Source organism: Oryctolagus cuniculus, chromosome 14, assembly GCF_051225735.1.
Source record: "Oryctolagus cuniculus isolate XC-2025 breed Fujian yellow rabbit chromosome 14, ASM5122573v1, whole genome shotgun sequence".
Classification (NCBI taxonomy): domain Eukaryota; kingdom Metazoa; phylum Chordata; class Mammalia; order Lagomorpha; family Leporidae; genus Oryctolagus; species Oryctolagus cuniculus.
In genome coordinates this window covers 62,861,429-62,876,222 of record NC_142880.1, presented here as the reverse complement: position 1 = coordinate 62,876,222, position 14,794 = coordinate 62,861,429, and the positions used below count along the sequence as shown (strand labels likewise).

Below are 14,794 nucleotides of genomic sequence, written 5' to 3'. Positions count from 1 at the left end.
AAGGTGCAGGGGTCCAAGCACTTGGGACGTCTTCCGCTGTTTTCCCAGGCCATTAGCAGGAAGCTGGATCAGATGTGGAGCAGCCAGGACTTGAACTGGCACCCATATGGGATGCTGGCACTGCAGGTGGAGGCTTAGCCTACTATGCCACAGCACCAGCCCCTAGTTGTTACTTCTCATCTCTTCCCACCATTAAGCCCTAGGCAACCACTACTGTACTTTCTTTCTCTAGATTTTCTGGTGTATATCTTTTTTTTTTTTTTTTTTTTTTTTTTTTTTTTTTTTGACAGGCAGAGTGGACAGTAAGAGAGAGAGAGAGAGAGAAAGGTCTTCCTTTGCCGTTGGTTCACCCTCCAATGGCTGCCGTGGCTAGCGCGCTGCGGCCGGCGCATCGCGCTGATCTGAAACCGGGAGCCAGGTGCTTCTCCAGGTCTCTCATGGGGTGCAGGGCCCAAGCACTTGGGCCATCCTCCACTGCACTCCTGGGCCACAGCAGAGAGCTGGCCTGGAAGAGGGGCAACCGGGACAGAATCCGGCGCCCCAACCGGGACTAGAACCTGGTGTGCCGGTGCCGCAAGGCGGAGGATTAGCCTAGTGAGCCATGGCGCCGGCCCCTGGTGTATATCTTTTATGAAGTAATTGTTTCTTTTCTCTTCTTTTCTTTTCTTTTCTTTTTGTTTTTTTTTTTTTTTTTTGGAAGACATTTTATTCCCTTTTTTTTTTTTTTTTTTTTTTTTTTTTAGAGAGAAAGGTCTTCCTTCCGTTGGTTCACTCACCAAATGGCTGCTACGGCCAGTGCTGTGCTGAAGCCTGGAGCCAGGTGCTTCCTCCTGGTCTCCCATGCAGGTGCAGGGGCCCAAGCACTTGGGCCATCCTCCACTGACTGCCCTCCCGGGCACAGCAGAGAGCTGGACCTGGAAGAGGAGCAGTCGGGACTAGAACCGGCGCCCATATGGGATGCCAGTGCTGCAGGCAGAGGATTAGCCAAGTGAGCCATGACGCCGGCCCCTATAATTGTTTCTAAGAAGGTTTCACCCTACAGACTACTTAGTTATGATTAAGACTTTCCGTTTAGGATCAACAGTTAAGAAAGGCCACTTTGTGGCATAATGGGTAAAGACGCTGCCTGCAATGTCAGCATCCTATTTGGGCTTCAGTTCGGGTCTTTCCTTCTCTGTCTATAATTCTGACTTTCAGAAAAAAAAATAGAATCCTAATTTCTGATCTGTTTCCCTTTCCAGATTTCATAGTACAGTTCTTAGAGCAGCAAGTATGTACTTTGAACTGGGATGTGGGCTTCGTAATACAGACAATGAATGAAATTGGAGTGCCATTACCTCGACTACTAGAAGTTTATGATCAGTTGTTCAAATCACGGGTAAGGAAAATATTAAGCAAAACAATCATTTTCTTTAATTAAAGTAACTTTCTAGATAGAGTCAGATGTTTTGGTTGCATGTTTATAACTGTTATCACTTAATCTAATATAGTTGTAATAGAAATTTTTTTCATTGTTTGAGTATTCAAAATTATACACCAGACTTTTAAAACTGATAATGAAAGTTGCATTGTTGTATATCAAGAATAAAATGAATTTTTTAATAATAAACATAATCATATGTATTTTACTCTTGGAATAAGCTAAACTGGGTATGGAAAAACATATGACATTAAAAATTATGATTTTCTTTTCTTTTTTTAAAGATTTATTTATTTATTTTAAAGGTAGAGTTGCAGAGGCAGAGCGAGAAAAAGAAGTCCTCCATCCACTGGTTCACTCCTCCAAATGGCCGCAATGGCCAGAGCTAGGCTGATCCAAAGCCAGGAGTCACGAGCTTCCTCCAGGTCTCCCACATAGATTAGGAGCCCAAGGTCTTGGGCCATCCTCTACTGGCTTCCCAAGCCATAGTAGGAAACCAGATCAGAAGAGGAGCAGCCAGGACTTGAACCAGCACTGATATGGGATGCCAGCACTGCAGGCAGTTGGCTTCACCTGCTACGACACCATGCTGGCCCCAAATTGTCATTTTCTGCATCATGCAGTGCTTTGCAAAGCACTTTTATGTGTGTTTCTTCATTTGAGCCTCCCAATAAGCCTATAATAAAAATGAGCAAGAGTAGTTTCTTACATGCAAAAAGATTAGAGCAGAGACATTAAGTAACCTGCTCCAAGTCACATAGCTAGGAATTAGTGAAGCCAGAATCAAACTTAAGATTGTGTGACCACTATTTTATTCTTTTATTATATCAGATTAAGTCTGCCTGAGTTCAAAGTAAAAGTGTTATCACAGCCAATAGAAAAAGACAGATTTTTCTCTTAACCTCAGATTCCTAAGCAAGATATTTACAAATTGGGTTCATAGATCAAATACTCTTCCTGAATAATACCACAATATTTTTTAACGTTATTCAAAATATTAACCATAACCACACATATGTTTAGTACTGCACATATATGCTCTGTAATAGCAATAATTTTACTTAGACCCTGATGACTGCTTTTAACATAACAGTGGAAGATCAGTCGGAGCTAGCTTAGTGCACAGCAGATTCTGCTTCCGATCCAGCTCCCTGCTAACATGTCTGGGAAAGCAGGGGAGGATGGCCCAAGTGTTTGGACCCCTTCCACCCTTGTGGGAGACACAGATGGAATTCGAGGATCTTGGCCCAGCTCCAGCTTCTGTGGCCATTTGTGGAGTGAACCAACAAATGGAAGATATTTAGTTCTCTTGCTGTGTAACTGTGCCTTTTAAATAAATAAAATAGATCTTAAAAATGAAAAATAAGTTGACACAGATTGGCTTCCAATTCATTATGTAATGTCTTTGTAGGATCCATTCTGGAACAGAATGAAGAAGCCACTGCACCTTTTGGATTGTATACATGTACTATTGACAAGATATGTTGAGAATCCTAGCCAAGTTTTAAATTGTGAGAGGTAACTATAAATTAAATATTGAATTCTAGAAAAAGCTTTTAAGCACCTCTAATAAATATCTTTGTAAAAAAGTTTGGAGGGAATGTGATAGCAATAACTATTTAAATTAGATTGATCAGCCTGTGTAAAAAGTAGTTTTTTTCCCATTTTCCCACACTTGTCAATTGTTTCTGAACTCTTTCTGCTTTGAATTAATGACCTATAACCATGACATTTTAATTATGCCTATGTGATATTATTGATCATTTCGGTAGATATTTTAGTAACAGGAATCACCCCTGCTACTTCCTTTTTATTATAGCCTTCAGATGAAAAATGTTGGTTATATGGTAATTGACCTTCCTTGTAAAATTCTTTCTCTATTTTCATTTATTTGCCATTTACTTTGTCATATAATCCTTACCCTTCTGTGGAACTCTTAAGTAATATTAGCAGAAGTTGGAGGGAAGAAGCCTTATAGAAGGAAATGTTTCTGAGTTATCTGTAGTTGATCAGGTGTCTTTCCTTTGCAGGAGAAGATTTACCAATCTCTGCCTGGATGCTGTTTGTGGTTACCTGGTTGAGCTCCAGTCAATGAGCTCTTCAGCTGCAGTACAAGCCATTACTGGGAATTTTAAGTCTCTTCAGGCAAAGCTAGAACGGCTTCATTAACATTGTAATGTAATTTCATATGTGCATTTTGATTTGTAAAATAAAAGCTCAGCTGGGTCCAGACATCAGGTGTTCTAAATCTAAGATTTTAAGAACAATTTTAATAGAAATGTGTTTTTAATAAGTTGCTAATGTCTACAAATAGTACATTTGCCAAATGACTTATATTTTATGACCACTATTTTTGTTGTCCAGTAATTGGGTTAAAAAACAACTGTGTAGCCAGTAAAGCCACCACCTACAATGCCAACATCCCATGTGGACGACAGTTCAAGTCCCGGCCGCTCCACTTCTGATCCAGCTCCCTGCTAATGACCCGGGAAAGCAGTGGGGTATGGCCCAAGTGCTTGGGCTCCTGCACCCACATGGGAGAACTGAAAGAGGCTTCTGACTTCTGGCTTCAGTCTGGCCCAGCTCTGGCTGTTGGGGCCGTTTGGAGAGTGAACCAGCGTTTCTCACTCTCTCTATAACTCTGCCTTTCAAGGAAACAAATCTTTAAAAAATAAAAACAAAAAACACAACTGAAGTAAGATTATAATCTTAACGCAAGGATAAAATTATTTTAGAACTCTGGTTTTTAATTCTGTTGCCTGCAGAAACTTTGAATTTGAAAGTTTTATTATTCCTTTTGAAGTTCCTCCAAGGATATAGATATCAAAACTGAAACAGGCCAGCTAAACAAGTCTGTACCCATAATACTGTATTCCACAACAGTCCTTAAATAGGCAAATAACAGTCTAATCAAAATAAATTTTTTATATGTTGGGTTCATCTTTGGAAGATTTCCTCCAGCTACTAGTCAGTTGAAGATTGACATATATGTGTTTGTTTATTAAACAAGTGATAAACTTGCAACTAATGTTCTGTGTCCTCAAAATGTATGCAGGGAGGTACTTCCCATTATGTCTACCCAACTCTCTGGCCTTGTGACTGCTGATTCCACCAGAGCCCTTCTTAAAGTGAATGCTTCAGACCTTGAAACCAGCAGCATCAGCATCACCTGAGAATTTTAGAAATTGAGTTTTCTGGATCCTACCTCAGACTTACTGAGTCAGAAACTACAGGGCTTTTAACAAGCTCCCAGGGAATTCTGGTGCCTGTCAAGTTTGTAAACCATTCTCGTGGAGGATACTACAGGATTGAAATTTCCCTATGTTTCCTCCTCCCTACTCTAAAATCAGCAGGCTTTACCCAAGCTACACAGTATGCAGGTATAAAGCAAAATTGTTAGTTATGTAGTTTTTAATTAGCCTTTAACAGCTTTGGAATAACTAAACCAAGTGACCCAAAGTCATAGCAACCAGGGAGGAGAAGAGTGGGAATGACCACAGTTAGCACAAAAGCTAAAAGGTGGGACTCTCACTCTCTCCTTTATAAGAGTAATTAAGTTCTGCTAGTTGTCACTAATGCATGTGTAATAGTTTTTAAAATATATCTGGAAAATTGTTCATATACACTTAACTTTTTACAGAACATAGAGTTCTCCATGTTTTTTCTCAGAATTAAGCTTCCTTTTTCCTTTGAGGTTCTAACATGTAATGAATTGAATATTGCTACCTCTCAGAATTTTCAGCTTTTCAGTTTTAGTTTAATCTTTTTGAATGAATATGTAAAATTAATATAAGCTAATATTATCAGTTCTGTAAATTTAAGAGTCTTGTTATGGCTATGTAAAGTGAAGGGATTGCGTAAGTGCTATAATTTAAGTGTGATTCCATTTCTGCAAGGGATACATATATATAACTCCAGTTTTATGTCAAACACATTTATACACTAACATTAATATATATGTTAAATATACTCAGCTCACAATGTTGAAAGTCATCTTTTATAAGGGCTATCCACTAGCATATTAAATGGTCAGAGGGGCCGTCACTGTGGCATAGCGGGTAAATCCACTGCCTGCAGTGCTGGCATCCCATATGGGCACTGGTTTGAGCCCCAGCTGCCCCACTTCCAATCCAGCTCTCTGCTATGGCCTAAGGAAGCAGTAGAAGATGGCCCAAGTGCTTAGGCCCCTGCATGCATGTGGGAGACCAGGAGGAAGCTCCTGGTTCCTGGCTTCAGATCAGCCCAGCTCCGGCCATCATGGCCATCTGGGGAGTGAACTAGCGGATGGACCTCTCTCACTGTCTCTCTGCCTCTGCCTTTCTGTAACGCTGCCTTTCAAATAAATCTATAAAAATAAAAATTAAAAATGAATGGCCAGAAATCTGAACTCTTATCCCTTTTATTCACATCAAACACTTTGAGAGAGTTTAAGAATATAATATTGCTCATAGCAGATACTCACGATAGCTTTGGTGGGAGCTGGGGCAAGATTCCCTAAGGGAAGAAATTAAGTCCCTTAATGTTTAGTTCTCTAGAACCTTAGCATCCATAATAATAATCTGTATGGCTTTCACAACAGATCGAGTTCCACCCCCTGCTTGACGCGGTTCTGGCAGTCAGTGCATCCAACATGGAGCAGTATTGTTTTAGCACATTTGTCCACTGGGTCAGCAGACTTTTACTCAACATGTTTCTTTGTATTGACTATTAAACAATTAGTGAGGGTACATCAGAAAGTTAATGGCAGGGCTGGCACTGTGGCATAGCTAGTAAAACAGCTCGCTGTAGTGCTGGCATCCACATTGGTGCCAGTACGAGTCCCAGCTCTCTTTAAGGCCTGGGAAAGCAGCAGAAGATGGCCCAAGTGCTTGGGCTGCTTTACCTGCATAGGTGACCCAGAAGAAGCTCTTGGCTCCTGGCTTTGGATTGGCATAGCTCCAGCCATTGCAGCCATTTGGTGAGTGAACCACCAGGTAGAAGATTCCCTCCCTACCTCCCTCCCTCCCTCTCTCTCTCTGCCTCTCTCTAACTCTGCCTTTCAAATAAATAAATAAAATAAAATAAAATAAAAAGTTCATAGCAGGGTGAACTTAACAGTTTAGAGATGAACCGGTGGATAAGGGCTCTTCTGTGTCTATGTCTCTCAAATTTAAAAATTAAATGGTTTGTCAGAAAATGGAATTAAAAGATAACTTTATTTTGGTGTAAAAGATTTTTAAATCCATGTGTGGTATTTCCATAGTATGCATTTCCATGAGGGTTTTGTTGTTTTATCATATTTGTAAGAAAGAGGGAGAGAGCAATTTCATTGCTGGTTCACTCTCCAAATGACCCAGTGGCCACCAGTGGCCAAGACCCAGTGGCTGGGTCAGAACCGGGAGCCAGAAATCCAAGTCTCCCATGTGAATATCAGTTACACAGTTATTTTAGCCACCACTGATGCCTCTGAGTCTGCAGTAGCAGGAATCTGGAGTCAGAAGTCAGAACTAGTATCAAACCTAGGTATTCCAAATGGGACACAAGCATTTTAACTGCAGGGCTGTGCCACCCAACCCTCCATAAACTGAAAATTGCTTTTAGAGACAGTGATTCATTGCTTAACATACTCTGAAACAGTGCATTCATTGTCGGCAATGAGGAGTCACTCTAGCTTGGCTAAATGGTTAGGAAAGAGAAAAACCTAATTTGACTTAACTTATTGATCCTGATATCTGTGTGATAGATGTTCAATGTTTCTTTCATTGTACCCGACTTACAGGTGATTTCTTCATAAAACATCTGTCTACTAACCACATAAACTTAAATGTTTTATTAACTTCATCTTGACTTTCACTAGTTACTTATTCTCAAGTAATTTTCTGCCTCCATTTTTTTATCCTCCTGCTCATGAGAGGAAAATTGTAGTGATACATCAAGGAAATTAAGAACTACAATGTTGAGATCAGTGCTGTGGCACAGTGCATTAATCCTCCACCTGCAGCGCCGCCATCCCATATGGACTGTGGTTCTAGTCCCAGCTGCTCCTCTTCTGATCTTGTTAAGGCTTGGGAAGGGAGTAGAAGATGGCCCAAGTGCTTGGGCCCCTGCACCCGCATGGGACGCCTGGAGGAGGCTCCTGGCTTCGGCCCAGCTCCAGGCATCGCAGCCATCTGGGGAGTGAACCAATGGATGGAAGACCTTTCTTTCTGTCTCAGTCTGTAACTCTACCTCCCAAATAAATAAATAAAATCTTAAAAAAAAAAAAAAAAGGTTTTGGAAGTTTATAATTTCCTTTCTATTTGCTATCAATGCCTTCATTTAAATTCTATTTGTAAAACATTCTTCAGAGTTTTATGGGTTCTCTAGCAAAACACTGAAACTATTTTGTTCATAAAAATAAAATTGAAGTTGAATGGTGAGACTTAAGTCCAAAATTTTTAATTACTGTCTTAATTCACTTCCATTATTCTGCTTCAAATAGTTATAAAAATATTAAACTATTGTTTTTACTCTTACTTCGAACAAAGATTATATCTACAGCATTACAGCCTGTTTGAAATTAAGCATTTGTTTTAAAGCTATGTCATCTTTTCTCTGGCAGCTTCTATCAGCAGGAGGACTAACTGAAATCAGTCAGTTCACCACGTGGGATTCAGGAGTCTCACATCCTATCTCCAGTCCACCCTTCAATGCTATCCTAGAGCCCCTCTGCCAAAATACCAGCGAATCTGAACCCAGCCCTCTCTCCCTACCCTCTGCCCACACTGCTTCCTCTATTTTCTACCTGTCTTTACTAAGAAAAAGTAGGGATTATTTAAATTATTTCCACTGCCTCCAAATCCAACTAGTCATCAATTTCTTTTTTTTTGTTTTGTTTTTTTTTGTTTGTTTTGTTTTTTTGTTTGTTTGTTTTTGACAGGCAGAGTGGATAGAGAGAAAGAGAAAGGTCTTCCTTTTGCCGTTGGTTCACCCTGCAATGGCTGCCACGGCTGGCGCCGGCGCACCGCGCTGATCCAAAGGCAGGAGCCAGGTACTTATCCTGTTCTCCCATGGGGTGCAGGGCCCAAGCACTTGGGCCATCCTCCACTGCACTCCCAGGCCACAGCAGAGAGCTGGCCTGGAAGAGGGGCGACCGGGACAGAATCCGGTGCCCCGACCTGGACTAGAACCTGGTGTGCCAGCGCAGCAAGACGGTGGATTAGCCTAGTGAGCCGCAGCGCTGGCCAATTTCTATACAAATCCATATATGTCCAATTCAGGGTTTATTCAGGTTATCCTGTTTCACGTGGAGTCCTATAATAGTGTCTGGTCTTCCTACCGCTAGGTTGACCCCCGCCTTCATTCCTTTTTCCACATTCAGGACAGAGTGGTCTTTTAAAAATGTAAATCCTTAAATATATTATGTTCCCTTCCCCCTCAGAATAAGTTATATAGTCCTAGGAAGGCAGATAAGAATTCCATTGCAGTTGAGCAAAAGTAAACATTTCAAGTCAATTTTACCAAAAAATAATTTATTGGTCTCAAAGCTAAAAAGGCCCCCAGATACAGAGCTGCTTCCACATGGCTAGGTCCAGATCCTCTGTATCATCAGAGCTTTCTCTAGCTCAACTCTGCCTTTCTTTTCATGTTCACTCTGTTTTTGCAGTTCACTGCATTCCACTTGGGAGAGTAAGGGCAGTGTAACATCATCCTGTTAACTGTAACTCAAAGGAGATACAATTTAACAGCAAAGTCCTAGGAACGGCTCTGATTGTCTTGGGCTGTCATACTCAGTCCTCAGGTATAATGGTATAGGATCATCACCCATGCCATATGGGACAGGAAAGAATAGCTTCCCTAAAGAACTGGATACTGGACACACATCACTTTACTACATTTCTCATTTGCATTCCAAAAAAACTCCATTAACCCAGAGCAGGATAGACAAAAATACCCCAAAGCATATGGTAGTCACATTAGCGGACTAGTAAAGGACATCAATGAAAAATGCACAGCTAAAATGACACTTTTGGTGACACAATAAGTGTTTGCTTACTAAAGTTGCAAACAAAAATATATACCCCTTGTACTCAGTATGGTATTGGAAGTAATGAAAGATGTAAGACAGGCTAAGAAAGTAGAAGTAGGGGCTGATACTGTCACACAATGGATTAAGCAGCCACTGTGATACTGGCATCTGATACCAGAGTCCTGGCTGCTCTGCATCCAATTCAGCTTACTGCTAATGTGCCTGGGAGAGCAGTGGAAAATGGCCCAAGGACTTGGGCCCCTGCCACCCAGGTGGGAAACCCAAATGGAATTCCTGGCTCCTGGCTTCAGCCTGACCCAGCCCTTGCTGTTATAGCTGTTTGGCTATTTGGGGAGTGAATCAGAGAGATCTATCTTGCTCTCTATCACTCTGCCTTTCAAATAATTTAAAGGAAATCAGAAGTGTTATTATTCAAACAACAAGATGTGTCTGTAGGAAATCTTATTGAATATACAAAGTATTAGAATGCATCAGCATAACTAACAAGGTCACAAGGTACATGGCCAAGGTACAAAGATATATATTATACATCTCATATAGCAACACATAACAAACATTTTAAAATAATGATTAAAAGTAGCATCAAAAACCATAAGATTAATTTTAGCAAAAAATGTATAAGACCTGTGCTGAGGCCAGCTTCATGGTATGATGCAAGCATCCCTTTTAAGTGTTAGTTCTTGTGCAGGCTGCTCCACTTCCGATTCCACTCCCTGCTAATGGTCTACTTGGGCCCTTGGCCCAATATGGGAGATCCAGATGAAGTTCCTAATTCAGACCTGGCCATTGTGGCCATCTGGGGAGCAAACAAGCAGACAAAAGATTTTTTTTTTATTTATTTGCAAGTCAGAGCTACACAGAGAGAGGGGAGGCAGAGAGAGAGAGAGAGAGGTCTTCCATCCACTGGTTCATTCCCCAATTGGCCACAATGACCAGAGCTGAGCCGATCCGAAGCCAGGAGCCAAGCGCTTCCTCTGGGTCTCACGTGAGTGCAGGAACCCACACACTTGGGCCATCTACTGCTTTCCCAGGGGATAGCAGAGAGCTGAATTGGAAGTGGAGCAGCCAGGACTCGAACCAGCACTCACATGGGATGCCGGCACTGCAGGCAACAGCTCTACCTGCTATGCCACAGCAACTCCCCTGTAGCTCTGACTTTCAAATAAATAAAACTTGGGGAAAAAAGCAACATTTATTATTTTTTCAAAAAAAGACCTATATGCTGAAAGTTATGAAATAGTTCTGAAAGAAAATTTTCATGAACAATATACAAAATTCATGAGTTAAACACTAAAAGTGATTAACATCAATTCTCACCAAGTTGAAGTAAGGGTTTAATACTGTTCCAATCAAATTCCCAACAGACTTTTTCATGCAAATTGACAAGCTGATTCTAAACTTTGTATGGAGGGACAGGCATTTGGCTCAGCTGTTAACACACCACTTGGGACGTCCTCATTACATATCAAGTGCTTGTGTTTGACAAATGAGGCTCTACTCCCGATCCCAACTTCCTCCGAATGTGCAGCCTGGGAGGCAGCAAGTGGTGATGGCAAAACTAGTGGGTTTCTGCCATCCATGTGGGAGATCCAAGTTGAGTTCTCAGGCACTGTCTTTGGCCTAACCCAGCTCTGGCTGTTGCAAACATTTAGGGAGTGAACCAGCAGATGGGAATATTCTGTCTGTCTTTTGGCCTTCCAAATAAATAATTTTTAAAATTTATATGGATTTGAGAGGTAATAGAATACCCAAAGTAGTTCAAAAAAAATAATATTGGAGAACATGACCTAATTTCAAGGTTAGTTATAAAGCTACAGTCATGATGATGGTGAGGTGTTGGTGTAAGGATACACCTAGCAATGGAACAGAATAAGTACAGAATTTTCATAGATGCACACACACAAGAATACTTCAATAAGTTTGTGGAAGGCATTTGGCACTGCTTGGGGTGTCCACACCACATACTGGGGTGCCTGATTCCAGTCCTGGCCCAGTTCCCATCCAGCTTCCTGCTAATACGCAGCCTGGGAGGCAGCAGGTGAAGATGGGTCCCCAGCAATCACATGGAGATTTGGACTGCGTTCCAGGCTTCTAGCTTCACTGTGAGGTAAGTCCCAGCTACTGCAGCATTTGGGGAGTGAACTAATGGGTGCCTATCAAATACATTTTAAAATAATAATTTTTTTTTGACAGGCAGAGTGGACAGTGAGAGAGACAGAAAGAAAGGTCTCCCTTTGCCGTTGGTTCACTCTCCAATGGCCGCTGCAGCCAGTGCGCTGTGGCCTGTGCACCGCGCTGATCCGAAGCCGGGAGCCAGGTGCTTCTCCTGGTCTCCCATGGGGTGCAGGGCCCAACCACTTGGGCCATACTCCACTGCACTCCCTGGCCACAGCAGAGAGCTGGCCTGGAAGAGGGGCAACCGGGACAGAATCCGGCACCCCAACCGGGACTAGAACCCTGTGTGCCAGCGCCGCAGGCAGAGGATTAGCCTATTGAGCCACGGGACTGGCATTAAATTTTAAAAAGTTTTAAAAAGTTTGTTTGGCACAGCAGTGAAGATGCTGCCTGGGATGCCTACCTCCCATATTGAAGTGCTTGAGTTTGAATCCCAGCTCCTGTTATGATTCTTGCTTCCTGCTAATTCAAATAAACTTGTGGAAAAAAAAATGCTCAACGTTGTTAGTAGGGAAATGCAAGTTAAAACTATAATAAGGAGGAGCTAGTGTTGTGCCACAGCTGGTTAAGTTGCCCCCCGCAACACTGGCATCCTGCTTGGGTGCCAGGTAGAGTTCTGGCTGCCCCACTTCCAATGCAGCTCCCTGCTAATGCACCTGGAAAGGCAGTGGAAGATGGACCATGTGCCAAGTGCTTGGATCCCTGCTACTCAGAAGACCTGGAGGGAGTTCCAGGCTCTTGGTTTCAGCCTGGCCCAGCTCCAGGCTTTGCAGCCATATCAGGTGTGAACCAGCAGATGGACGCTCTCTCTCCTTACCCCTCTGTAACTCTGCCTTTCAAATAAATAAAATAGATCTTTTTACAAAATATAAAATCCTGGGTAGGCGTTGTGGCTCAGTGGATTAACTGCGATTTGAGATGCCTGTATCTTGTATCAGCACCAGAACAAGTCCCATCTACTCTGCTTCCTTTTTTTCTTTCTTTTTTTTTTTTTTTAAGATTTATTTATTTATTTTGAAAGCGTTACAGAGAGGGAGATCTTCCATCCGCTGGCTCACCCCTTAGATGGCTGCATGGCCTAGCCCAGCCCCAGTTGTTGCAGGCAATTGGAAAGTGAATCAGTAAATGGAAGATCTCTTTGTCACTCTGCCTTTCAAATAAATAAATCTTTTTTTAAAAAGAAAATATACAGCATTACTCTATATACATGACCTTGAAAATAGACCTAAATAAAGTCCCTGTATTGTTTAGATATGTGTACATTAGTAGTGAAACCATAAGCAATCAAAAGAAAAGTTGGTTTAAGGGAGGTGAGAGAGCAGTACTTAGGAGCTGTGATGTTATGTGTTTTCTAGGGAATCAGTAATCCTCTCACAAGCTGGGTGCAATTTGTCATATTTTAAATACTTCATATGTGTATTTTATATATGCTTCTGTGAGTATATTATATTTTATAATTAAAAAATAGATAGGGCCGGCAATGTGTATTAGCAGGTTAAATCCCTGGTCTGCAGTGCCGGCATCCCATATGGGCGCTGGTTCAAGTCCCGGCTTTCCTCTTCCAATCCAGCTCTCTGCTTATAATCTGAGAAAACAGTGGAAGATGACCTAAGTGTTTGGGTCCCTGCATTGGCATAGGAGTCCCGGAAGAAGCTCCTGGCTCCTGGCTTCAGATCAGCCCAGTTCCACCTGCTGTGGCCATTTGAGGAATGAACCAGCAGATGGAAGACCTTTATCTCTGTGTCTCCCTCTGTCTGTAACTCTACCTCTCAAATAAATAAATAAATAAAAATTTTAAAAAATAAAATATTTAAAAAAAGGATTTTGTGAATCAAATCAAATTGTACATTGCTTTCATATTGTATCATAGTTAATATTTTGCCAGTGCATTTGTTCTGTGTAATTCACATGCTGAAGATAAAGGAATAGCAGCTATGTATTGTAACTATTTCCAGTTTACATAACAATCAGATGCTGGCATTTATGGTACAACATACAAAGGTTCTATAAAAAGATCATGTTTTTTTCATGGCAGAATATAGGTAACCTTGGCTCAATGACTTTCAGTGAGTCTTAGGAAGTGTTACAAAGTGTCCATATTCTACCGGTCGGGGCTCCGGATTCTGTCCCGGTTGCCCCTCTTCCAGGCCAGCTCTCTGCTGTGGCCAGGGAGTGCAGTGGAGGATGGCCCAAGTACTTGGGCCCTGCACCCCATGGAAGACCAGGAGAAGCACCTGGCTCCTGCCTTCGGATCAGTGTGATGCACCGGCCGCAGCTCGCCGGCCGCGGCAGCCATTGGAGGGTGAACCAACGGCAAAAGGAAGACCTTTGTCTCTTTCTCTCTCTCTCTCTCTCACTATCCACTCTGTCAAAAAAAAAAAAGTGTTTATATTCTAGTCAGTAAATTTTTATTTATCATTACACAGTAAACATACATTGGCTTGCCAGGAAAGACAGGCTTTACGTAAGCAGGAGCGAATTTCTCACAAGTTAGAGATTACTTTCTTGGGCCGGCGCCGTGGCTCACTAGGCTAATCTTCCGCCTTGCAGCGCTGGCACACGTGTTCAAGTTCCGGTCGGGGCGCCGGATTCTGTCCTGGTTGCTCCTCTTCCAGTCCAGCTCTGTGCTGTGGCCAGGGAGTGCAGTGGAGGATGGCCCAAGTGCTTGGGCCCTGCACCTCCATGGGAGACCAGGAGAAGCACCTGGCTCCCGGCTTCGGATCAGCGTGGTGCACCGGCCACAGCGCACTGGCTGCAGCGGCCATTGGAGGGTGAACCAACGGCAAAGGAAGACCTTTCTCTCTGTCTTTCTCTCTCTCACTGCCACTCTGCCTGTCAAAAATAATTTAAAAAAAATAATAGAGATTACTTTCTTTAGAACATGTTTGATTACAAACTTCAGAAACAGGGAGTAGCTACTGAAAAGTATGCTACTGGGGCTAGCACTGTGGCCCAGCAGGTTGAGCTGCTGGCTGCAACTCCAGCTTCTTACATGGGAGCTGATTCTAGTCCTGGCTGCTCTATTTCTGATCCAGTTCGCTGCTAATGTTCCTGGGTAAGCAGCGGAAAATGTACCAAGTTCTTGGGCCCTTGCACCCACACAGGAGACACGGATGTAGCTCCTGGCTCCTGGCTTCAGCCTGGCCCAGGCTTGGCCCTGCAGCCATTTGGGGAGTGAACCAGTGGATGGA

General features: G+C 42.4%; 1 protein-coding gene across 1 annotated transcript in view; it reads left to right on the top strand.

Moving 5' to 3' along the window:
* Nucleotides 1-5,801, top strand: part of NUP155 (nucleoporin 155) — a 69,899-nt gene extending 64,098 nt beyond the window's left edge. Inside the window, exons 33-35 of the mRNA XM_002713980.6 lie at nucleotides 1,242-1,378; nucleotides 2,832-2,938; nucleotides 3,451-5,801. Coding sequence (XP_002714026.1) covers nucleotides 1,242-1,378; nucleotides 2,832-2,938; nucleotides 3,451-3,589 — 383 coding nt within the window. The 3' untranslated portion in view covers nucleotides 3,590-5,801. The remainder of the gene's footprint in view (nucleotides 1-1,241; nucleotides 1,379-2,831; nucleotides 2,939-3,450) is intronic.
* Nucleotides 5,802-14,794: the final 8,993 nt, after the last annotated feature.